Source organism: Phoca vitulina, unplaced genomic scaffold (assembly GCF_004348235.1).
Source record: "Phoca vitulina isolate PV1807 unplaced genomic scaffold, GSC_HSeal_1.0 scaffold25, whole genome shotgun sequence".
Classification (NCBI taxonomy): domain Eukaryota; kingdom Metazoa; phylum Chordata; class Mammalia; order Carnivora; family Phocidae; genus Phoca; species Phoca vitulina.
In genome coordinates, this window is record NW_022589728.1 from 29,352,462 (window position 1) to 29,379,549 (window position 27,088).

The 27,088-nt window shown below is 39.2% G+C and overlaps 1 protein-coding gene and 1 long non-coding RNA gene across 4 annotated transcripts in view; one reads left to right on the forward strand and one right to left on the reverse strand.

The window, feature by feature from the left end:
- Nucleotides 1-25,273, reverse strand: part of LOC116642915 — a 61,719-nt gene extending 36,446 nt beyond the window's left edge. The window contains exons 1-4 of one of the 2 annotated variants that reach the window (XR_004301433.1): nt 24,834-25,273; nt 24,091-24,362; nt 22,644-22,749; nt 12,579-12,845 (exon numbers count right to left, since the gene is read on the reverse strand). This is a non-coding gene — a long non-coding RNA (uncharacterized LOC116642915). Of the gene's footprint in view, nt 1-12,578; nt 12,846-22,643; nt 24,363-24,833 lie in introns of both variants that reach the window. The other variant, XR_004301432.1, reaches the window with a different exon arrangement.
- ZBTB10 (zinc finger and BTB domain containing 10) overlaps nt 24,356-27,088 on the forward strand; it is a 32,594-nt gene continuing 29,861 nt past the window's right edge. The window contains exon 1 of one of the 2 annotated variants that reach the window (XM_032421538.1): nt 24,356-24,519. In XM_032421538.1, coding sequence (XP_032277429.1) covers nt 24,421-24,519 — 99 coding nt within the window. In that variant the 5' untranslated portion in view covers nt 24,356-24,420. Of the gene's footprint in view, nt 24,520-25,424; nt 26,427-27,088 lie in introns of those variants that run through there. The other variant, XM_032421537.1, reaches the window with a different exon arrangement.

Consider the following 27,088-nt stretch of genomic DNA (forward strand, 5'->3'; position numbering starts at 1 on the left):
GGGGGGAGGGTCAGAAGGAGAAGCAGACTCCCCGCTGAGCAGGGAGCCCGATGCGGGTCTCGATCCCGGCACTCCAGGATCATGACCTGAGCCGAAGGCAGTCGCTTAACCAACTGAGCCACCCAGGCGCCCAACAAAGTACTATTATTTCAGACATACAACTCCTGAAAGAACCGAAGCCATCTTAAATCTTTTAATTTAAATGAAATTGTAGATCACAACATGCAGTGAAGTTCGAATATTAAGCTTTGACATTTGTCTTTGAGCTTATCCTATCAATAAATAACCTTTGGGCACCCCCCTCCCCCCTAATGACAGTAAACCATTATTCATCCTGATTACCAAGTGCTTTGGCAGCCCCTCAAATTTTGCACCTGAAGTAAGTGCCTCCTCCACTCATTTCAACCTAATTCTGGCCCTGCTCTGCCTGCCCCTGTGAACTTCACTTTATGTGAGACCCGGAGCTATCTCCACGCTCAGGAAAATTTTCTGCTAGTGCAGTCAGATGCACTCCTAAATCATACCCTTCCTGAAGTATAAGATGTGTGAAGTTGAAGTACAGGCCATCTGATCTTCACCGCTATCTCCTCCAGTTTCTACCAGAGTACCCAGCATTAGAAAACCCTCAACAAACATTTGTTGAAGGACACATTTAAAAATAGACGACAGATAGATAGATAGATAAACATATATATAGATAACATTTTAGAGCAGTCAAGTTAACCTTCTTAAGATTAACACTCACTCAATCAAACAAACTAGATAACAAAGGAAGTTCTCAGCTAAACATCAAATACCTTACCCAAAGTGAGAGGCTACTATCCTGGAGCCCAAGTAGCAACTCCAGAAAAGTAACCAATCAAAGACAGGCTGCTCCCAGCCCACACACAACAAATTTCAAATTTATAGGATATTAGAGCGAAAGTGTATGTTTATCTATTAGCTGGCATTGTTTTAGCTGCAAGAGACAGAGACACACATTTGAACCTGTTTGAGCAAAAAGGGGAATTGATTAGGGGGATTCTGGAGTGTTTTATGGGACCTAAAGAGAGTAACATGGGCTTGGGGAATTGGACGCAGGGACTTGAATCACATCAGTTCCCACTGTCTCAAGTCTCTGTGCCTTTATACATCTACTTCCTTCCTTTCATTATATTAATTACTTTAATTTTCATCACCTTTGAAGTAGATACAAGTAACATTTCCATTTGATGGATGAGGATGATGACCCTAAGTAAGTTGTTCAGGGTCATAAGCTTAAGTGGCACATAAAGGATTCAAACCTAAGCAGTCAATTGCCAGAGTCCATTAACTTATTATTGTGGAGTAGTTTAAAGATACACAAAAGTGGAAAGACCAGCACAATTAATCCCATGCATGGACTAATCTAGCTATGACAATCTAGGACACACAACACACACACACACACACACACACACGGCTATAACAATCATCAACTTATGCTCACTTTGGTTTCATATATACCCCTGCCAATAACTCTCATGGGCATTGGATTATTTTGAAGCAAATCCTGTAATTTAATTTCATCCATAATTATTTCAGTGCATATCTCTGAAAGAGAATTTTTAATATAACAGCAACATCAATATTAGACTTAACAATTAGCAACACTTTCTTTTTTTTTTCTTTTAAAGATTTTATTTATTTATTTGAGAGAGAGAGACACAGCGAGAGAGGGAACACAGAAGGGGGAGTGGGAGAGGGAGAAGCAGGCTTCCTGCCAAGCAAGGAGCCCGATGTGGGGCTGGATCCCAGGACCCTGGCATCATGACCTGAGCTGAAGGCAGACAGTTAACTACTGAGCCACCCAGGCGCCCCTAGCAACACTTTCTTAACATCATAAATATCCAGTCAATGTTAACATTTCTGGTTGTTTCATAACTTTTTTTTTTCTATAGGTGATTAGTTTGCATTGGGATCAAAATGGTACCCAAACATTACATTTGATTGCCATATCTCTTAAGTCTCTCTCTCTTTTTTAAGAGCCTACACTTTATTAGATTAGATAAGACCTAAATAGTTATATTTGAGGTAGAAATTGACATATGGCATAAGACATAGAGAACTAAAGTTAAGATAGGAATTCAGAAATAACTGTTGGTGAAAATCACCACGAATAATCTTATTTTTCTAAAAAAAATATAGTGGGATAGTACATGATACCTATTACATCCCTTGTAAATGACAAAGGATTCTCATACTTCTAAGCACTCAAATACTTTCCTGTATCTAGGAGATCTAATGCTCAAATATACACAAAAGATGAAAATACATTTATACCTAACTAGTTTACAAATTCCTAAAAACTTGATTATGATAAATTTTAAACATGTGACAGTTGACATATTACCCTTGATAAGCTTCAACAAAAATCATGACTAATCTTGTTTCATATATAACCGCACTCATTTATCCTCTCCCATATTATTTTGAAGCAATTCCAGACATGGTATCATTTGATCTATAAATATTTTAGTATTTATCTCTAAAAAAATAAGGATTTTTAAAAAATATGATAATAATGCCATTATTACACCTAAACTATTAACAACGAAACCTATGGGCGCCTGGGTGGCTCAGTTGGTTAAGCAACTGCCTTCAGCTCAGGTCATGATCCCAGGGTCCTGGGATCGAGTCCCTCATCGGGCTCCCGGCTCAGCGGGGAGCCTGCTTCTCCCTCTGACCCTCTCCCCTCTCATGCTGTTTCTCTCCCGCTCACTCTCTAATAAATAAATAAATAAATAAAATTAAAAAAAAAAAAAAACCAACGAAACCTACATATCATCAACTATCCAGTCAGTGTTCAAATTTCCAGTTGTCCCATAAATTTCATAATAGGGCTTTTTTTTTTTTTTTTAAAGATTTTATTTATTTACTTGACAGAAAGAGACACAGCGAGAGAGGGAACACAAGCAGGGGGAGTGGGAGAAGGAGAAGCAGACTCCCCGCTGAGCACGGAGCCCAATGTGGGGCTCGATCCCAGAACCCTGGGATCATGACCTGAGCTGAAGGCAGACGCTTAACCATCTGAGCCACCCAGGTGCCCCCAGTTGATAGTTTCTTAAGTCTCTTTTACTGTATAGGTTCTCTCTCCATTTCTCTTTCCCTCCCTTGTAATGTACACATTTGTTGAAGAAACTGGATCCTATAGTATATCCTACATCCTGACTTTGCTGACTATAGCCCTATGATGTCATGTAACATGTACTTCTGCCTTCTGTATTTCCTATTAACCAAGTAATTATCTTAAAGGATTGATCTTGTACAGGGTTGGTTCTTTAAAAAGACTACTTCATTGGTGGTGTTATATACTTCCATCAGGAGTCACATAATAACTGGTTATCTATCTACCTGATATGTTGGCAGTTAGTAAAGATCACTGTCCACAGCAGCACTGCCCAAGATGAATATAATATGAGCTACATGTGTAATTTTAAATGTTCTAGTACCCCTATTTTTAAAAAGTGAAAATAATTTAATAATATATTTAACTCAATATATCCAAAATATTAACATTTCAACACTTACTAAAATGATTGAGATATTTTATATTCTTATTTTCACACTAATTTTTCAAAGTCCTGTGTATTTTTTCCACTCACAGCTGGTAGGCATTAGAACCTGCTGGCACTGGCCCATGAAAGCTGACTGTAAGCATCTCATCCCAACTCTACATTCAGGACATCCCACTGGTAGCTAAAAATTGGCTGTGGTGGTAGTATTTATACCACAGCAAATATCACAAAGCAGATTTTTTTTTCCATCTCAGAGAGCCAGTTATTAAACATTTACCAGCATATCACTGCTTATAACACATATCACTTTGGACCAGCCCCATTTCAAGCTCTTAATAACCATGGATGGCTAGTGGATATTGTATTGCATAGCTCATTTATGGGGCCTGCAGTTGAGTGTAATCTGTTCTATCATTCCTTCTCTGTTTATGAGCTGGAATAGTTTATAGATTAAAATTTACTTCATTAACTATTTAACTATCTTAATGTATAGCAAATTTAAGGAAGGCAACATAAATCCTCAATTCTTTTCCTTTATTAACTAGTGTTCAAAATAATGAGTTGATTCCCTAGGAAAAGTATGCAATTAGTATTTTTTGGTAGTGTTATGAACTCATAGATTCTAACATATTTGATTGTTTCAATCCATTGCATTTCCTATTTTTATTGATGCCCATATTGTCCCACCTTTGGCCATGGGAAACTTCCTTAAGTTCAGAGCCCACATTTCAGACTACTAAGCTACCACTAACACCAGCCAGACTTTATGTCTCATAATTTCAACCATTATAAAGTGACTGACGTTATTTTCTAGATCAAAAGTTCAAAAAGTCTGGGATTTATTGGTCCAGCTTGTTTCAAGTGCGCACCACTCTGTCCAGCAGTGTCACATGGGAACCTGGCAGCTCTGTTAGGAATCAAGGGAGGGGCTATCTGAGAAGAACGATTGCTTGGTAGACAAAACAGTAGATGTCCACAATAACATATTTAAAAGATGACACAGAAAATTTTAAAGCACATCATCCTTTCCATGTCATTGATTGGTTGCTTTGTTTACTCATTCAACACATATCTATTAAGAACCTTTGATAGACATGGAACTATTATTCTGACTGTAAAAGTTAATTTAAAAAAACATACACTTATATGAAATTCTTGAATCCCTAAAGATTTTTTACTTTATCAAACTGAAAAGAGAATGAGTGTTAAAACACTGATATGCTTCAGAAAGTAGGCACAGGTCCTTTAGAAAGAAGCACAAAAGGCATAATTGCACATATTTCAGAAGACAGAGAGCATCTTGTTTGTTTCATATGAGTTCACGAAAGAGGCACTTTTGACTCAGATTGTCCCTTAGACATGAAAACTAAATTTTATATTAAATGATCTCATTTTAAAATTTATCTATGGTAAAAATTAACTGGGATGATAAAGAGCTCTAATGGAGCAACTGTGGCCCCTGCAACTTCTTAGTATCTTCTCACTGAAATCTCTGAAGGCACTAATGTTCATCCAACATCCCTACTAATCAACTGAAGACTGGGCAGATAGGTATTTTAGTCATGGTCATATGCTTGCGTAATTTTCTGTGAGCAAAATATGAAGAACGTATTTTCTAGTAAAAACAGAATGCACAATAACCAAAACATTCAAAGAATGAATTGTTAAAATTCACCAGGTACTCCAAAATAAGCAAAGAAGTATTTTCATGATTTCCTTTTCCAAAACAAAAATATCAGTAAAGGTTTCAAAACTGAAACTAAACTGACCTTAAAATTGCAGTTGTCTTTAAAAAAAATTATAGTTGTAATATTTAATGTTTTTCAATAAACCTGTTGCACAAGTACATTTGTAGACAATTTAACAAACACACACAACCATAAAACATGCTGTCAGGGAAAATAATTAACCTGGGGAATAAACAGGGAAAGTTAACCAGGCAAGGGAAGGCCTGGATTCCAAGACCCCCATAAACAAGAAATTGTTCATAAAATCAAATAAAATTGTTCATTTTATTTTAGAATCTTGGTTCTTTTTTGTGGGGGTGGGGGAGGCCTAGGAGATAATGTAGGGAAAATAAAAATATTATGACTATATTTAAAATTTTTCATTCAAAATGTAAATAGAATTATTGGGAAGAAAAAAATATATACTTTTAGAACTCAAATGATGTATTTTATTGAAGCCTAGCAATGAAGGAAAGAAAAGGGCATAACCAGCCATTCTTTTTAATTTTGTAATACTGATGATTTTTTTTAAGATTTTATTTATTTATTTATTTGAGAGAGAGAGAGAGAGAAACAACATGAGAGGGGAGAGGGTCAGAGGGAGAAGTAGGCTCCCCACTGAGCCAGGAGCCCAACGTGGGACTTGATCCCGGGGCTCCGGGATCATGACCTGAGCCGAAGGCAGTCGCTTAACCAACTGAGCCACCCAGGCGCCCAATACTGATGATTCTAATTGTCCTGTGCTTTGAATAGCAGTAATGCATGTGTATTCAAATAAAATTTCTTAGGCTTTCTCAAAAAAAATTTAATTAATTAAAAAAACACTAATACATTTTTGCAGATTTCCCTTGTAAGAGGGGCTTGTACTTCTCCAGGAAAATGGGGTTTTTTTGGTTTAAATACTTTCATTTAGAAGTGTGTTATTTAATAGTTCTGATTTGGTTAGCAACCTTTAAATATATTACTTAGTCATTTATGATAATTTGGCATTAAAGATGAATAATTATTCATATTTGCTATATTCATTTGAATTATAGGTTTCAGTGATTTCTAGGGGATTTAAAAGTACAAACAAGAGTTATTATCCTTGCTTAGTCACTTTATTTTATATTCTCCATGTCAATATAATCTGTTGCAAATTCAAGTTGATGATATACTGCTTCTAATTGTGTTCTGCTGCATGCACTAATAATGATACACTGTCATTTTTTCAATCAACATCTATAGAAAGACTGCCAGTGTAAGACACTATGTTAGTCTGTTATGGATACAAAAGTAAATATGACATGATGTTCCTTTAGAGAATTCATAGTGTGGTGGTACGGACAAATCCATACCTAGGCATGTTAATATAATGTGGTAAGGGCAAAAATAGGTAGGGGTCCTGGATATTAACAAAGGCACAAAGGGGTGTGTGTATGTGTGTGTGTGTGTGTGTGTGTGTGTGTGTGCGTGCAGGTAGGTAGGTAGGTAGAAAACACTTTCTAGGAAGAGATGATAACCGAGGTAGGCTTCATTAAATAATAATTAGTAATTAATCAGATGATGAGAAAGAGGGTAGAAAGGAAGGTGTTCCAGATAGAAATAGCACGACTGTTAGAGAGCAAAGTGAAAGATAAGAAGTGGAGGGAAATGATAAGAGATTAAAACAGAAAGTCAGATGGAGGCCAGATCATAGAATTATTGAATTCCATGTTAAGGAGCTTGAACTTTATCTCATAAGCAATGATGATTCACTGAAATGTTTAAATAGGGAGACAAAAGGGTAAGATAATGACAGGGCCAGACCAGAGACTAGAAGACTAGTTAAGAGGATGTAGTATTCAGGATGAAAGAAGATGAGAGCCTAAAGTAGGACAGTGATAGGAGATGTGGGGAGTAGGAAAAGGATTCAAGAACTAATTAGAAGATAAAATGTGTAAGAGCTGGTGATTGATTGAATGTGGGACATACAGAAAATGGAAGAGTCAAAGACAGTTATGAAGCATAGCACCATGCCAAGTACAATAGAGAATACAGGAGAAGGAGTAGTCTTCAGAGGAATTGATGACTTCAGTAATTTTAGATTTGTTGAGTCTGAGGTGTAACTGAAACACTGATGTAGCAGCCAATCAGCAACTCTGCAGAAAGTTTTGAGGTACATCTGTAGACTTGATGCCATTACCAAGTGATAGTTAAAATCATGTCAACAGGTCAAGCAACTCAGAAAGACTGTAGAGAATTTTTCCCTCTCAACGCACTGTGAAGTTATACTTTTAGAGTGCTTATCTCCATGATTAACTGTAGACTTTAGCTTCAATACCTACCATGACTGGATCAATCTACTTGATTCATCATTAATTTATGTATCTTTGAGGTTGTCTTCTGAGTCTAGACACGGAGGCTCATGTTAAGTGAAGAAGCACAGAACAGCAACAAAGACAAGCAAACAAAATATCTAAAATTAAATGTATTGACAGTTCTTCAGGACTATTTCTTACATTCCAGGGGCTCAACGATACCCTCCAACATACTAATTCTTCAGTTTGTTCTTAGTTCAGTTTTTTTTTATCAAACTCTACCTGTCTGGCAAAGATATTACTAAATTTTTAGTGATTCAATTCTTTGTCTATTAATACATCATTTGACAACATGCTATCAAAGTAACAATTAGCAATAGTACCATAAGATTTCTTGTGGAACTTTTAAAGTAGTAGCTGAGTTCTTTGATTAGTTAAAAAAAACTATTACTTTTGTTGACTTTTAAGTTAAATCAAAACTATTTTCTGAGCAGCTTCAAGGAAAGAACCATGAATAAAACTCTTATAATGACATTTCAGAATCATGTGTGGCAACCATGCAGATTAGCACTGACACAATGTCCAAGAGCTACTAAAGATAGACCTTACGCAATTGGGCAAAATGAGTGGGTGGATAATTTTTTTTTTTAAGTAGGGCCATGACCTCTGAGATCTTCTGTTGTTTTCACTATGATCTATAAACTGAACAAAGTGCTATTTTCTTTCTCATAGGAGTAGTCCTTTACTTGTATGGGACCAAGGCAGTGTATAGGAATGAAGGCATAACTCCTGTTTTTTCTTAATAGCAAATATGGACTACCTATGCCTCCTCTCCTATGTCCAATGTCCAACCAAGGTAAACAATTGCTATGGCAATTCAGAGTTCTAATTTTTGACAATTCTAATTTGCCACAATATTTTTTGATGATCTAGGACTCTGCTGCGGAATCCTTCTAATCACATTGTTCAGCAATAATTAAATTGCTATCAATCAACTGGACCTGACAAGCAAGATGAAACTTAACTGCCATTGCTGGTCAAGACCTTCCTTTTCCACACTTGATTTAAGGCAGGCATCAAATGTAATTTTCCTTGAGATAAAAAAGTGACCTGAGAATATAAAGATAACCAGAACTATGTTCCTCCTTTAAGGAGCTCACAGTGGAGTATGGGGGACAGATATGTGGAATAAGTGAGGTTCCTTCACATTCACACTTTAATCTGATTCTACAATTTAAACAAGAAAGGGGAGGGGCACCCGGGTGGCTCAGTTGGTTGGGCATCTGCCTTCAGCTCGGGTCGTGATCCCGGGGTCCTGGGATCGAGCCCCGCGTCAGGCTCCCTACTCTGTGGGGAGTCTGCTTCTCCCTCTGCCTGCCGCTCTCCCCTGCTTGTGCTCGCTCTCTAATAAATAAATAAGATCTTTAAAAAAAAAATAAACAAGAAAGGGGAGATGGGAAAGAACACATGCTTAATCTATGTCATCCTATGCAAGTACATGGGAGTACAAAGCTTCTACCTCCTACCCAAACTGAGACCAGGGCAGATAAACGTATTTCACTCAAAATGCAGGTATTTGACTCTGCTTTTTCAGCTGTAAATTTTATGAAGTCTAAATACAGATAAATATTTCCAATGGGGGGGGGGAACGTATTTCATTCATTCACCGTATTGAGAATGATCTCTTCAAAATGTCACAATTAACAGAGATTTAATGTTAACAATAAATACAAAAATTTAGCCAGTTAGGCATAAAGAGCCAAAATAACTGGTTTACTAGAGATCCTGTATTGGACATGGAGCAAAATCCAAGCATAGCACTGGGATGCACGAAGTTACCATATAAAAAATTTAAGAAAATTCTTCCATGATCCTCAAAGTGAATCTCAAAAGTCCAACGTCCAGCAACGGACTCCACAAGTTAAAGAGGGATGTGGAGAAAGTGGAAGGGATTCAACAGAGAGTCACAGAGATGATTAAAGGGTTGGGAAAATGGGAGCTAGAAATTATTTAGCCTAAGTTAGAGAAGACTACCAGGTTTCTTAATAACAGTATTCAAGCATAGAAAGGGTTGTTATATACAAGATGATGAACAGTTGCTTTCTATCTCCACTGGAGAGTGGATAGAAGAAATAGACTTTGATTACAGCATGAAATATCTAAGTTAGACATAAGGAAGAACTTTTAAGAATGAGGATTATTGGATAAGAAACCTCAGGACCCTCTTATTACACCTGTTCCTTAAATGATACTGTTTCACAGGGTCATTTTTAAATTCTTTCTCTTTTCAGTTTGTCCTTAATTTATTTCATTTACACTGATTTAAATTACCTATTATAACTGATAATCCCCAACCACATATATGTTTGGGGATATTTATATATAATATATATTATACTGTATAAATAGTATATGTACACTATATAGTGTATTACAGTACACAGTATATACTATGGTACAGTACAGTGTGTATATAGTATATATACAGTATATATACAGTACATAGTATATATAGTATATAGTATACATAGTATATAGTATATATAGTATATATACAATATATAATATACTACAGTATAGTTTAGTATAGTATATATACGATATATATGTCCAATCCAGACTACTTTCCAAATGCCTCCTGGACGTCAAGCTTCTATCCTTTTCCTGTTCTACTGCAATAGCATCATAACTGATAACTCTGTCTCTCAGTCTTCAATTCCATTCTCTGGTCTATATGATGGTCTGAACCTTTCTATCTACAAGCAAGTCCAATCATTTCCCTGCTTACAATTTTCTGATAGATCCCATCATTTACTTGCTTTCCATCATTTGGGCCCTTAACCTATCCAATATCATCCCTTGTCATTCCCCAAATGTTATTAATTCCAAGATAATTTCACTCCTTTCATCCCACTGTGCTTTTACAGATCTGTGAGTCTTAGTACTCTTCACTCCTCCTAGAACACACCTTCCCCCTTCTTTCTGTGTTCAACTTCTACTCTTCAGTTCCAGAAATTTCTCATTGCCCTTACCACAGTGGACTAGTGACCCTCAATAAATGCTCATGAATTTCCATGAAAACTTGCCTTGAATACTTTAATGTCATAGTTTGTATTAGTAAGAGCCTTTCCAGACTTCAGATTCAGTAATTGCTCATTTAGAAAACATCTAGGTAGCGTGCTGACAGAATCTAGAGATCAACCTTCAAAAGTGGTATATACCAGACTCTTGTGTTTATCACACTTGACTCCAGCTGCTGCTTATCTGACACTGCTTGCATCATTTCCTCAGACATTTCCATATCACTTTGCCACTACTGGACCCGGTGCCCTTTCTTCCATCTCTTGGCCTGGCACAATTATGGATACATACTTAGGCACTTTATGTGCATCCTCTCCAACTCATTTCTTACAACACTCCTGTGAGGCAGGATTAGTGTGCCCATTTTACAGGTGAAAAAGTCACCACCTATCCACAGATGACATATATGCATGTGCATGTGTGTATACACATATATTTATGAGACATATAACCTATGAGCTGTAGCCTACTTAATGTGCTCACAAATATCTCAAAAGAAACTCAAAATGAAATTTCCAAACATGAATTCATTACTTTACCCCCAAACTTTGCTCTTCTGATGTTACCTGTTTTAGTGACTGCTGTCGGACACTTAAGAGTCTACACTTCACTCTTTTTTAATCCCCATATCCAATCCCTCACCAACTTATATAAACTTCCCCTCCCAGATTATCTCTTAAATTTGTGCAGTTCTCTCCACCTCTACCATTATTAATCTAGTCCAAGTTTTCATCATCTCTTATAAACCTCTATTTCCTTTGGTCCTCATCTTATCTGTTATCTGCAGCCAAGATGATCTGAAAATCCAAATCTGTTCATGGTACTTCATGCTGTCCCTTCTTCCTACTGAATTCAAAAGTCCTTTAGCAGGTTCCCATTGCTCTTATCAAAAAGACAAACTTAAAACTGCTATTCAATGGATCACATCCACTTCTTCTCAAACCCACCTTTTCTCACATCCTGCTCCCTCCCCCTCAACTGCTCTGGCCACTGGTGCTTGCTTCCTATCATTCAAACCTGAGATGACCCATTCTTCTGCAGGCCTCTGCACAGGCTGGAAAGCCATCTCTCTTCTCGTCACCAAGTTAACTCTTCATCATCCTTCAGATGCCACTTTCCCAGAGAATTTTCAGGTTTGAAAATCACCCTCAAAAACCGTCTTATCTTTCTATTATAAGCTCCAAAACCATGTTTTTCTCTTTCTTCTCTCTCTTCTTTGCATTTGTTTTTGTGATTATTTGATTGTCACCCTCCTCCATGAGATTGTAAGCATCATGAGAGCAAGAACTGTCTATTCTTGCTATTTTATCTCTAGTGCTTATCTCTACTACCCACATGTAGTATTTGAAGAATTGAATAAATTAATTTGTTGGCTTATATTTGCCAGGCACTGAGCTAAGTGCTTTACATAAATAATTTCATTGAATTTTCATAACAGACTTAGAAGGTTACTACCTTTCTATTATTAGCTCCATTTTAGAAATGAGAAAACCAGGGTCTAGAGATACTCGGTAATTTTCCCAAGTCTGGAAAAATGAAAACTGAAGTCCTCTACAGTAAAACCATAAGCCCATCACTTGTGGATAGCTTTGCACATGTGTGTATTAACTAATGTGACATTGAGCACATGAGCAGGGAAGAAGTCTCTGAATCACGAATTGACCATTTGTGTCTCTTGAGCAAACCTGAAAATCCTGAAATATTTAAGAGTCAACAACAGAATCCCACGGTTGTTAGGTCAGGTTACTTAAACAGAAGAAAAAAAGTAGGCTGGACCTGAATTGTACTTGTTCAGTGAGCCTAATGGTTCCACTGACCAGTGAGGCATAATACCTTTGCACAGTACAACACCGACTGTGACTGGCCTGGGGGAATAGATCTCAGAGCAGTCAAAAAACTTATCAAGTCAAAATGAATGAACTGATTCTCATTTCACCAAAAAGAAAACAACTTACCTTACTCATGTCGACTGTCCTTGTTCATGCAGAAGCCTCTGCTGAGCCCTTGTAAGTAGCGCAACTACTTTGAGCAGTTTATCCAAAGGTGCTTATGAATTTTTTTCCTTCTCCACCCACACTGTCTGGTCCACTCCTTTTGAAAATAGAGGCATGATGGCACAGCCACTCTTTATGGTTCTTGTCGCAGGAGTAATATCCCAAAGGTTGAGGCAAATTTTATGTTGGTTGATCACGAATATACTTGGAAGAGCTTCATCTTCATTTCTGGATGTTGCATTAAGGATTTTTAAATTATCATTATCATCTTTTACGAAATTATTTTCATCATGACTACTGAATTCTCAATAGACCTGAGAGGCTGTTGGATACGTCATCTTTAGGTTATGATCGAGAAAGTCTTTAGAAGTCCCACTAGCTTTTCAGGCAGGACTTCGAGAAATAGAAATAATTCGTTGATGTCAATAATATTGTCTCAGATCTGCAACTCAGGCTGGAGCATCCCAAAACTGGGTTTGTTCACTATATTTAAAATATATTAGATTTTGGACACTATCTCAAACCAATTCAGAAGAGTTTGGCAATTCATTAGTTTTTAGTAGAACATTTACCTGGCAGGGTAACCTATCTTGTTTATGTTTACTAAGAGAATTTCTTCCTAGTGGGTGAATCTACATAGGAAGCCAAATTAAAGATCAAATTGTTGAATGAGCATTATAATTAGGAATTAGATGTTATTAAGAAGTGTCTGATTTACTCATTTCCCTGCTTAAAAAGTCCTTCAGTCTTTCCATCACTTTCAGGATAAAAAACAAACTCTTTATTGATGTTTCCCCATTCTTTCTTTACAAATCTCACCTCGAGCAGTCCGAGAGTCTAAACACACTGCACTTAAAATGGCCTTACTTTTTTATTTTTTTTAAGATTTTCTTTATTTGAGAGAGAGAGACACAGCGAGAGAGGGAACACAAGCAGGGGGAGTAGGAAAGGGAGGAGCAGGCTTCCCGCTGAGCAGGGAGCCCCATCTGGGGCTCGATCCCAGGACCCTGGGACCATGACCTGAGCGGAAAGCAGACGCCCAACAACTGAGCCACCCAGGCACCCCAAAATGGCCTTACTTTTAGGATAAATATCCTTTTATTTTGGCCAAATTCCTATTTTCATCTATGTTCCCTAGCAATTCAACTTTTAAAACCAGCAATAGTCATTTTATCCTCCATGTTTCCACAGCAATTTTACATATCTCTATCAACACTTAACCATTATAATTATTAATTTACATATTCCTCTCCCTCACTGAAAGGTGAGTTTCTTGGGGGTTGGGACAATCTTACTTATCTACTAAATCCTGATGTTCAGTACATAGCAGAAACTCAAAAAATGTCTTTAAAGTGCTTGTTGGCTATGTCCACTAAACTAGATAGTAAATTGGCTATCTCCATTCCTCAGTAATTTCAGAATATTCTGTTTTATAAAATAAACATTCCTCTTTACATTCTATTAGACCAGTGGTTCTCTCAGGGTTTTGAATTTTGTGAGTTAGTAAAAATAACTTTTTAAAAACATTTTAGGGAACAATGAAGAAAAGAACATTAAAAATAAAGCTATGGTCCATTAACATCATAATTTCAAAATATATCTTAAGTCTAAACCATGAGAAAGGATATAATTTAAAATAATAATCTTTTAAATTGAACAAATTTAACTTTATGAAAATTTTTCTAGTTTTTTTTTTCATTTCACTATCAACTGGTGAAAAATAGATCAGTGTCCTCCCCAAAATAATTCTGAAATACTATGTACCCTTTTATACATTTTTAAGGTAGCATCTGAGATATTTTCATTGTAAATTCAAATTGTTGTAATGAATGTCATTTCTGGCATGTTATAAATATTGACAATACAAAATAAAATATCTTAGAAAATCCATCCAATGGAATCTATATACCATAATTATTTAATACCCACCATTATTCATTTAAAAATACATGAACAAACAGTTGAAATATTTATATTATTCCTTTTTATTTCCATTCCACTTCCAGAGTTTTATAATATGACATTTATACTCAGAAGTCCATTATCAATTGAAATTTAATTTCAAAAATTTCTGGACCTTATATGTCCTAAAAATATCCTGAAATGAGCTACCATTGTAATTACTAGTGCACATTTGGTCAAAGCAACATAAATATATTGATATTAAGCATGATATAAACATTTATTGAAAATACATTTCTTAATTAGCTAAGTTTCTTCAACTAATTAATGTGGTCAGAATTTGTTTGCTAGGCTGAGAAAGGGTTCATCATCATTTTATTCCTTTTTTCCTTCTTTTGAAGACATGCTGAGACTATTTGTTCATGAAAAATTATGAATGATGGGAATAGAAGGAGTTTGTTTTAGCTACGTCACAAAATTCTTTAAACTCCTTCCAAGTTATGTGCAAAAAACCCTTAGTGATCTATTGTTGAAAACTATTTTTAATGATTAACTGACACTTTGGTTAAGTCCTTCTTCAGTTTCGTTGAAAGGAAAAGCTGAAAACCATCTGCAAAAGTGTAGCTACCAAGTAATTAGGGATATTTTACTTCTGTCTCTGGTGCCCCTTTCCCATCCTGGGGCAATGTTAACACAGTTAAGATTAGGAGTGGGTGAAAGGTGTGCCTCTTTTTGGTGACGGGGAAAAAAGGAAGATTGGGCAAGGTGAGGCGGGTTCTTTAGCAGCTCAGTTTTGGAAAGACAGGGCATATGGAAGTTGAAAACCTAACCACTAATTCTCTTAAAAACTATCTATGTGCTGCTCACACATCTCTTAGAAATTCCTGGTATACCTCCAGAGCTGAGTATACCCCAGTTTGAAGAGCACTGGGCTAGACCTGAAAGTATACAAATTCCATTAGCTTTAGTTTCAAAGTGTGATATTTTCTTTTTTAAGATTTTATTTATTTATTTGAGAGAGCACAAGCAGGGGGAGGGGCAGAGGGAGAGGGAGAAGCAGACTCCCCACTGAGTAGGGAGCCTGACGCTGGGGCTTGATCCCAGAACTCTGGGATCATGACCTGAGCAGAAGGCAGCCGCTTAACCGACTGAGCCACCCAGGCGCCCCCAAAGTGTGGTATTTTCTGACTTTGACATTACCTCCAGACCTGGGGGCAGTTAACTTATTTGGAATTTAAGCCCCCTATGAAATTATTGCATGAAGTTGTGTAGAAAGCCTGGGTGGCTCAGTCCTTGAGCGGCTGCCTTGGCTCAGACCCTGGGATCGAGCCCTGCATCGGGCTCCCTGCTCCGTGGGAAGCCTGCTTCTCCCTCTCCCACTCCCCCTGCTTGTGTTCCCTCTCTCTCTGTGTCTCTCTCTGTCAAATAAATAAAATCAATTCTTAAAAAAAAAAAAAAAAAGCCCTGCTTTAGGACATTTCTTCATAGCACTGTACCTTTATGGCCCTGGCATCTTTCTCCCTTCCCTGTTTTCTCACATGGTCCTTCTGAAGGTAACTGGTTTGCATTTGTAAACTTAGGAAAGAGGATTAGCATAAAATCTGTGGCTACTGATCAGAGCCTAGTTAATCAACCTATCAGGAAAATCAATTTGTGAACCAAACAGTATCTGTAAACTAAATATTTGAGATGCATCTCCTATAAAAATTGATAATGTATATGTGGTTTTAGTAACTGAGTCTTTTTTTTTTTAAGATTATTTATTTATTTGACAGAGAGATAGAGCGAGAGCACAAGTAGGCAGAGAGGCAGGCAGAAGGAGAGGGAGAAGCAGGCTCCCTGCTGAGCAGGGAGCCAGATATGGGGCTCGATCCCACCTGGGATCATGACCTAAGCCAAAGGCAGGCGCTTAACCGACTGAGCCACTCCGGCATTCCAGTAACTGGTTTTCAATAAAAATAAATATTAAACCTCTACCCCTACTTCATCGTTCTCATTCTTTACAGCCAATATAAAAAATTCATATTGTAAAAATAATCTATTTTTGTACAACTCACATATACGAAGAAGTCATTTTATTTACTTCATCTTTCTCAGAGAATAGTGAGCTAACTCCTATTTGTGAGTAATTAAAACGCAGAGAAACCGCAACCACAAAATGGTTAGCTATCATTAAATTCTGAATTTTCAAATATTTTTTAAATGCTACTCACCTAATTTTTAATTTTTTAAAAATTTTAAGTAGGCTCCACACTCAACATGGGGCTTGAACTCACAACCCTGATAACAAGAGTCACATACTCTACTGACTAAGCCAGTCAAAGCACCCCTGAATTTTCAAATATTTTTGATTAAAACCATAACTTCACAGGGACGCCTGGGTGGCTCAGTTGCTTAAGCGTCTGCCTTCAGCTCAGGTCATGATCCCAGGGGCCTGAGATCGAGTCCCGCATCGGGATCCTTGCTCAGCGGGGAGCCTGCTCCTCCCTCTGCCTGCCGGAGGCTCCCCCTGTTTGTGCTCTCTGACAAATAAATAAATAAAATCTTTAAAAATAAATAAATAAAACCATAACTTCACAGTTAAGCAACATTTCATTTGTGTGTACTTTTAATGACCTAGTATAGAAGTTGTAATCGGAATTATTTTTATTCACTAGCTTTAGTTCTTAAAAACTTCAAAACAATCTTCCTACAACTGTACACTTTATAGAAATCCCTTACATTGTATAACATGCAAATATTATCAAAAGTTAACACCTGTGGTATTTCTGCTCTACTAGTTTATTCTGCTCTGATCTATTCTGATCTACGTTTTAGTCTTTTGTTGACGTCCAAGATTGTGTATACCTAGTGTTTGCAAATTTGTGCATTCATATATTGATTCATTTGACCAATCCTTACTGATTGTCTGTGATGTCACAGTCACTGTTTCTAGATGATGGAAATACAATATTGAGCAAAGCCAGAAATACTCCTTGCCCTCATGGAGTTTTGGTTTATTGAGGGAGCATGCAATAATCAAATAATTACATGTTTAAAAACTGCAATTATGACAAGTACTGTGAAGGAGAACTAAAAAATGCTAGGAAAATCTGCAACAGGATATTTGAATATTGGTGGGTGTGGGTGGTTAGGAAAAGCTGCCCTGAGGAAGTGATCTAAGGATGACTGTGAATTAATTAGGAGAAAGGAGGGAAAAACATTTCTGACTGGAAACTGCCTGCACAAAGGCCAGGCAGGTAGGTATCAAAGGAAACATGAAGGAAAGAAAAAGGCTAGCTTCAGGACGAGTGTCAGCAGCAGGGGGAAACCAGGCATGAGATGGGGCAGGAGTATGAAAGTCAGCCAGACCTTGCTGGACTCTACAGGCCAGTGTTTAGAAAGTGTTTTGATATGTAGACCAACAGAAAATAATTGAGACCTTTGTAGGGTTTTAAGCATGAGTGTGGGTGGGGTGATAGGATCAGATCTGCATTCTGAAAAGATTACTGGCTTCCCTGTAGGAATGGATTAGAGGGCAGGGCGAGAATGTATGGTGTACTGAGATAGATGCTTCTCTGAACATTTGCATGTAAACTTGAGACTTTGAAACTTCAGGTTTTAAACAGATTGGGATTTTCTAAGAAAAGAAACACTGGTTTTTGTCTTTTAAATCTTTTATGTTTATTTTTTAGGGGCAAGGCAAAATGGGTTCACAGTGTGTGGAGAAAAAGAAGAATGAGTAGTACTCCTTCCCAGAAGTCCTGGGAAAAAGCATGTCATTGATTATCAAAGTTAACTTTTTCTCCCAAAATGAAAATAGCTTTATTGATTTTTGGGGATTATATACCCAATATAAATTATATTCTCAATACATAGCAGTACAGAAAATGTGTCAAGAAATTTTTTTTTTTTTAAAGATTTTATTTATTTATTTGAGAGAGAGAAAGAATGAGAGACAGAGAGCATGAGAGGGAGGAGGGTCAGAGGGAGAAGCAGACTCCCTGCCAAGCAGGGAGCCCGATGCGGCACTCGATCCCGGGACTCCAGGATCATGACCTGAGCCGAAGGCAGTCGCTTAACCAACTGAGCCACCCAGGCGCCCCAAGAAATTTTTTTTCAAAACTGAAATTCAACTACTGAGAGAATTATCATCCCTATTCTGGTAACTATCCTTTTAAACTACTTTCCATGCTAGTATTCACATATGAAGTTATGTATATATTCTAGGGACCATTGCTATCAATAAACATTAATGGTTGAATTGATTATTCCTATTATATATGTTAATTATTGCTTTTTTTCACTCAACACTAAGCCCTGGACTCATAAAATGCCACATCAACCTTTTTAATGGTTGGTCAATAATTCATTATAAGCATGTACCATAATGTATGTAAATAACCCCATATTGATGAAAGCTCAAGTTTTTTAGGCTTATACACAGTGCTACAATTAATGTCCTTGCACAGACATCTTAATATACCTGTCTAGGATAAATTTCTAGAAAGGAAATTGCTGGGTAAAAAGATACATATATTTTTTTTTCTATTTTGATACATACAGCCAAACAGCCTACCAGATAAGTTATTCTACATTCCCAATTATATTTACTTTACTACACCTCTGATGGATTAAAAAATCACTTATCCACTGGTGTTTTTTTTTCCCCCCCACTGGTGTTTTTTATGCACACTGCTCTGATTACTAGCCAAGTCTGCATACCTTCTGATATGTTTACTAGTCATTTGTATTCCTTCTTACATAGTTTTCTATGTCTTTTGCACATTTTTTTCTTCTACTAGATATGTGTTTGACCTATTGATTTACAAGAGCTCTTTGTATATTAGTGATATTAAGCCTTTGTCACATATAGCCCAGATTTCTTTTTCCTAGTACACCTAAAAAAAAAAAAAACTTTATTATGTCTCTGAAAAATTTTTGTTTTAAAAACTTTTGTTTTGGGGCGCCTGGGTGGCTCAGTCGTTAAGCATCTGCCTTTGGCTCAGGTCATGATCCCAGGGTTCTGGAATTGAGCCCCGCATCAGGCTTCTTGCTTGGTGGGAAGCCTGCTTCTCCCTCTCCCACTCCCCTGCTTGTTTCCCTCTCTCGCTGTCTCTCTGTCAAATAAATAAAATCTTAAAAAAGAAAAAAAAAGAAAAACTTTTGTTTTATAATTTTATATAGGCAATTCTGTTAGAGCTTTTTCTTTAAAGCTCTTGTTTATATGTTCTACTTAGAACTAGGTCTTTCATGGCCCAATATTATAAAAATACTTCCCTAACTGGGGGCGCCTGGGTGGCTCAGTTTAAGCGTCTGCCTTTGGCTCAGGGCTCAGATCATGATCCCAGGGTCCTGGGATCGAGCCCCGAGTCGTATAGGGCTCCCTGCTCAGCGGAAAGCCTGCTTCTCCCTCTCCCATTCCCCCTGCTTGTGTTCCCTCTTGCTGTGTCTGTCAAATAAATAAAATCTTAAAAAAAAAAAAAACACTTCCCTAATTGTATTTTCTTTTGGTACTTTTTACACTTTTGAGAGCATTTCTGGAGGGCAATCAAATGATACTAATGACTTTATGAAAATGTTTATTCCTCTTGCAAGAAATTCCCCTTTTAGGATTTATCCGAAAGAAATAATAGACACAAAGTTTTAGTTTCAAGAATATTCACTAAAGAATTGTTTATAATGACCAAAAAAACTGTAAACAATGATAAATCCAACAATAGAAGACCGGTTAAATAAATTAAGGTATATCCATAGCCATTAAAATGACACTAAAAATATTTACTCATATTAAAACATATTAATAACTAGAAGCACAAATATGCTAAGATCCAGTTCATAAACACCAAAAAACCATTTTAGCTAGGCACAGATAAAGATGACTATATTTACACAATAGTGGTTAGTTTTGTTACCAGAAAAAATGAGTGATCTTTTTTCTTATTTTTTTCTCCTATGAGCATGTTTAAAGTATGAAAAAAGTTTAAAATTGAGTGTAGCCTATATTTATGCAGATATAGTGTATCATGTGTGTTTTAGTAGGGAAGGATGCCTTAGACTAGAGACTGTCTTCAAGCTTACAAATGTAACTTATGCCTCATCCAATAATCTTGAGCAAGTTGGTTAACCCTTTTGTACTTGAGTTTCCTCATCTGTTAAATGAGGATAATAATACCTACCTTGATTTAACTTAAAGGCAGTGTGCAAACTGTAATTCACTGTAAGCTACATAGAAAATGGTGTTAATACTAATAATATTATTTATATTTGATGAATATGGAGATAAGTATACACCTGTGAAACCATCACCACTATCTATGCTATGAACATATCCATCACCTTCAAAACTTTTCTACTGCTGGGGCGCCTGGGTAGCTCAGTGGTTAAGCATCTGCCTTCAGCTCGGGTCATGATCCCGGGGTCCTGGGATCGAGCCCCTCAACGGCTCCCTGCTCTGCGGGAAGCCCGCTTCTCCCTCTCCCACTCCCCCTGCTTGTGTTCCCTCTCTTGCTGTGTCTCTCTCTGTCAAATAAATAAATTAAAAAAAAAAAAAGTTTTCTACTGCCCACTTTGTTATTACTTTTTTGTGAAGGACACTTAAGACCTACATTCTTAGCAACCTTTCATACAGTACAGTATTGTTAAATATAGGCATGATGCTACAGTAGATGTGTAAGACTATTCACCTTGCATAGCTGAAACTTTGTACCCTTTGACTAACACCTCTCATTGCTCCCCCCCACCCCAATGCCTGGCAACCATTACTCCACTTTCTGCTTCTAGGAGTTTGACTGAATACCTCATAAAAGTGTATCATGCAGTATTTTTCCTTCTGTGTCTGGCTTATTTCACTTACCATAATGTCCTCCAGTTTTATCCATGTTGTTGCAAATGGCAAGATTTCCTTTTTTTTTTTAGGACACAATAATATTCCATTGTATATATATGATTATTTTTTTAACGTAAATTCAGTGGAAACATTAGTTCAGTACTTTAAAAAATAATGCCTTTTACTTAGTAAGGAAAGAAAAAAGAAGAAATAGAAGAAAAAATTGCCTAGCAAAACACATTGCAAGGAAAGATAAACTATTCAACAAACATTTCCTAACTGCCTACTATGTGCCAAGCTGGGATTGGGGTAGGGGATTATAAGAGTGAATAACACACAGTTACCATTCTCAGGTACTTCATTCTGGTGGATGACACGTGTCAATCCCACAGACAGAATCATAGGCCATTGACCCTAGAAACTAAAGAGGCAAAGTATCCCTACCAAGGCAGTAAAGGACAGTCACATTTGACTAACAAAGATCAGCTGACCAAGGTATAGGATCCCTGCCTCACAGCAGTTCTAGTAGGCCGGTATCAAGGTAACCTACAGCACTTTTACATAGCCTAAAGTGAAGTTAGGGGATAAATTGGTTGGGGAATGCCCCATTCTTGAGGGGTTCCCCTGGTAAGCATAAGGGGGAATCCCCTTAAATATGGTAGAACCCCCAACAGCAAATGTAGGGGCTAAGGGGAGAACAGATCCCTGCTTGCTAGCAGGAGACTGGAACGGGTGGGGGAATTCTTAAAAACTCCATTTACAGAACAGGAGATCCCCTTCTGTTACTCAAAGTCCCCTCGTAGGGCTGTTTTGAGACATTTTTGAGTACTATCTTCTACTTTGCTTCTGATTCCATCTACCTTAGGATTCAGAGAAAGACAACTGAATATATATTTATACAGAATAAATGATAAAAATATAAATACAACCACATAGTCACACTGGTTGTCGGAAGTTCAGTAGTCCTAGATTTAAGTCATTTATTTGTACCATTTGAATCTAGTATTCATTCCTAATTAATCCATGTTTAAATATAATTCCAGACAGAAAACAAGGTGAATTTTACAAAATATAAGGTAAGATATATGTCTGAGAAAAACACAGTCCTGACACAATTCACACCATTAGGTATTCAAACACTTCTGGTGACTCTGGTGCTACCAGAAAGCAAAAATAATAATACTAGCATAAACTTACATAGTGCCTATTAGGTACTAGATATATAAGATGAAAAGAAGCAAAGATACACATTTAACAGTTTGGGAATGAAAACAATTTGTAAAGTTGAAATAAAAATTAAGTTCATTTTCACTTACCATTACTTTAATCCCAGATAAGCAATTAACTTCAGTAATTCTTCTTTTTATGGGGGTGGCAGTGGTGGTTAAAATACAATAAATAATGCATTTATTTGCAAAGTGCCTGGAATTGAAAAAATGCATTAAGGACAAAGTACAGTATTATTATAACATTCTTCTATATATCACATGGAAGCACATATTATATGTGCCCAAGCAGGCAGAATCCTTTCTTCTCCAAGGTACAAATTAGGTCAGTGTCATGATTCTACTGTCTTAGATTTCCCAACAATTAAAACAAAGCAGAACACAAAGAAGAAAAAAAAAAAAACCCACAAACCATACCAAGTGAGGATCTTTATCAGAATTTCAAGCTGTTGATCACTGGTAGGCAGATGACAATATGATTATTAGTGGAAAAATAACTCAAAGCCAAAGCCTTTTTGTGGCAGGTTATCAGCATCATTCTTTACATTAAAATCATATTTCGTCTATAAGATAAAACTAACACTTTTTGTTTGATACATAATACTGTTTATTTCTACAGACACTAAAATTATAGTGAATTAAGTGGAAGTTGCTTTGTATAATACAATCAACAGTATATATGAGTCTCGATGTGCATGCATGTGCTTATCCATTGAAAAATATTAATACTAATGGTATTTTATAATATGTCTGAGAAAATCTGTTTTTTAAAGTTAATCTTCAGAAACATACCATATTCCATACTCCACATTACATATTCAAAGGTATAATATTTTTCTTACTTTAAAAATAGAAATTTCAAGAGAACAGAATCATAAAACTAGAGGGCCTAAAAGCTGTAATACATGTTCTTTATTAAACATATATAATTTTCCATTAATACATAATGCAGACGATTAAAGCCTCTAACAATAATCTGTAAGTGTAAAGAGTTTGTGCATATTTCCAATTTTTTCTATGCACATCCTAACGTATTTAATGTAAAAAGTGTACCCTGCCATATAAATGTCCTTTTTCCCTTTTTCAAGAGTTTATCTTGAATATATTTCATATTAGTTTGTGATTAAACTTTTAATATTAATAAATTTCTTTAAAGTTAAAAAGCCTCGCCATAGTTTGAGAAGATCTTTTTTAAACCTGAAATAGGTTTGAATAAAAAATAAGATTTATTTCACATTTTAAAATAGTAAAACGAGTCTAAACACTTTAAAATTTCAAGAATAGGAGTATAAGGGCTCTAAGTTGGAAAACTCGACCAAGATTATGAGTTTCATTTCTAGCTCAATCTGTTTTTCTAATCATTCTAAATTTCATATGCAATGTAAACAATTAAAAAATAAATCTTAATAACTAATTCTTGTCTTTAGATACACAATCCTTGGAGTCGCACACAACGTCCGTATAAGCAGACTCCTCCCCGCTCCTGGGGAAAACCCTGCCTAATATTTATAACGTTATGACATACTGTAATACTCACAAGGTGGTTGTAGAAGTATAAACACGACTGGAGTTATCTGATTGGCTGGTGGTGATGTAACACCCATGTCAATACTTCCCAGTGAACGCACGTGTTCGACCTTTTATTTAAATTTCCATTTCATCACAGCAATAAGACACTCGGGGCGGTGCATTTTCTGTGAAATGATTATTGCCTTGGGCCTGAGGTGCTGCCTGGCACACACAATGCTGCAGACGAGGAGGTGTCGGTGGTTGTAACCTCCTTGTGTGAAAGGCACCGCCTGGTCCAGTCTTTGTGAAGGAACAAAATAAGTTCACTTCCTTGGGCACCGCCACCCACCCCTAGCAAATGACAAGGCTGGAGCGCAGCAGCCCCCACCGCACAGTTATTTCCAAAGTCCCAGGTGAACTCGTGGCGAGAGAAGGAAAATGTGCGTCCCGGGCGCGGGTAGGTGCGTGCGGGCAGCGGGGAGGCGGCCAGACCCTGACACTCGCCAGCTGTTTGTCCTCCGCGTAGCCCGGCCCCGGCCGCACACGCCCGCCCCCTCCTCGAGACCCCCAGCCAGCCGCTCGGCCTTTTGTCCCCCGCCCCTCGGCCGACTTCCTTCCCCCCCGGCCGCACCCCCGCCCCCAGGCCGGAGGCGCGGCCCAGCCCCTTTCCCGGTCCCCTGGCGCCCCCACCCCACCCCAGCCCAGCCCCAAGCCCAGCCCCCCTCCCCCAGCCCGGCCCCCACCCTTTCCCCCTCCAGCGGTTACTGCTACCCCGGTGCATTGTGGGCGCACGGTCCGTTGTTCATTTGCCATTCGACCTCCGCCAGGGCCTGGTCGGACGGAAACGCTCCGCCGGCTTTATTGTCGGTTCGTTATGTGGCGGAGCCCAGCAGTTTAACGTGCCTCTCGCCTTCAGCGCCTGGGAAGCCGGCGGCGGCGTCGGGACTCCTCGGCGCACCGGAGGAAGGATATCTGTTTGGAGGGTCGGTGTGTGCGCGCGGCTTTAAAGAGGGGGCAGCGGAGGGTCTCCCCGCACTCCGCCTCTCAACTTCGAAGGCCCCACGCGCCCCCGGCTCGCTGCTCACCTCTCCGCCGCCCGCCCCCTTCTCCGCGCGGGACGCTGTCCGGAGCAGAGCGGGGCGGGGGTGGAGGACGAGGAGGCGGCCGGAGGCGTCGGCCCGGCGGGCGGCGGTGGACGCGTGAGGCAGCCCCGGGAGCGAGCGCGAGCCCGGCGGCCGGGCGGGAGGGCGAGGCCGAGCCCCGCGAGACCGGAACGCCGGGGGTGGGGGCGGGGGCGACGCCGAGGGGGAGCGGCGGGGAGCGCGCGGGACGCGGCCCGAGGCCGGGCGCGAGCCGGGGCACCGGGCGGCGGCGGCGGCGCGCGCCATGTCGTTCAGTGAAATGAACCGCAGGACGCTGGCGTTCCGAGGAGGCGGGTTGGTCACCGCCAGTGGCGGCGGCGGCGGCGGCAGCTCCACGAACAATAACGCTGGCGGGGAGGCCTCGGCTTGGCCTCAGCAGCCCCAGCCAAGACAGCCCCAGCCGCTAGCGCCTCAGCAGCTCAATGGGCGGGGGGCCGACGAGGAAGTGGAATTGGAGGGCCTGGAGCCCCAAGACCTGGAGGCCTCCGCTGGGGCGGCCGCTGCCGCCGAGGAAACCAAGGAGTTGCTGCTCCCCCAAGACGCGGGCGGCCCCACCTCGCTGGGCGGCGGTGGCGCGGGGGGCCCCCTGCTAGCGGAGAGGAACCGTCGGACTCTGGCCTTCCGAGGAGGCGGCGGCGGCGGGGGTCTCGGCAACAATGGCAGTAGCCGCGGCCGCCCGGAGACCTCGGCGTGGCCCCTGAGGCATTTCAATGGGCGAGGGCCAGCGGCTGTGGATCTGGAGCTAGACGCGCTGGAGGGGAAGGAGTTGATGCAGGACGGCGCGTCCCTGAGCGACAGCACCGAGGACGAGGAGGAGGGGGCGAGCCTGGGCGACGGCAGCGGGGCGGAAGGCGGCAGCTGCAGCAGCAGCAGGCGGTCGGGCGGCGATGGCGGGGACGAAGTGGAGGGCAGCGGTGTGGGAGCTGGCGAAGGAGAGACTGTCCAGCACTTCCCGCTCGCGCGGCCCAAGTCCCTGATGCAGAAGCTACAGTGCTCCTTCCAGACCTCTTGGCTCAAAGATTTTCCCTGGCTGCGGTATTCCAAGGATACTGGCCTTATGTCCTGCGGCTGGTGCCAAAAGACCCCAGAGGACGGGGGAAGCGGGGACCTTCCTCAAGTGGGGCACGATGAGCTTTCGCGAGGGACCCGAAACTACAAGAAAACCCTTCTTCTGAGACACCACGTCTCTAATGAGCACAAACTCCACGAAGCCAACGCCCAGGTACAGTATATCCTGCTCCTACTTTTTCAGATCTTTTAGGGAAAGATTTATCAGCCAAAAAACAGCACCACTTTTCTTGGGTGAGGAAGGCATCGTTCCAGTTGTGGAATTGAAGGGAGCTGATGCGTGGGGGTTTAGAAAGCCTGAGAACAAGTTTTCAAAAGTTATCTGTGTTGGGGGGTGGGGGATGGAATGACAATTTTCTAATCGTAGCGCTGAATTTATTTTTTTATGATTCCTTCTTTTACCCATCAGAATTTTTAAAAAGTTTAAGAAAGCGAGGTTGAAGGTTTTAAACCCTAAAAAGTGGACTTTACGGTCAAAAATTTTACTAGCTGTGATTTTAGAAAAAAGCTGCCTTATGTTTCAGTCTTTTCAGCATGCTGATGGAAGTCAAATCTGGCGACTCTTTGAAGAATGAATTAAACAATTTCCTTAACCGTTGACGCTAACCCTTTCAGGAAAACATTCAGCTGAGAAAATTTCTTTATTATCAGGTCAGGATAATGTGAAATCTGAGAGCAGTATGTAAATGTAGAGGAAGCTATTTGGATAACACTCCTGTGAATGATTTTACTAAATTCATCTCCCTTGAACTTTCTGTTGAACTTTCTCTTACCAAAGGCATGCTTTGGTAAACTGCTGGAGTTTTACTTGTTTCC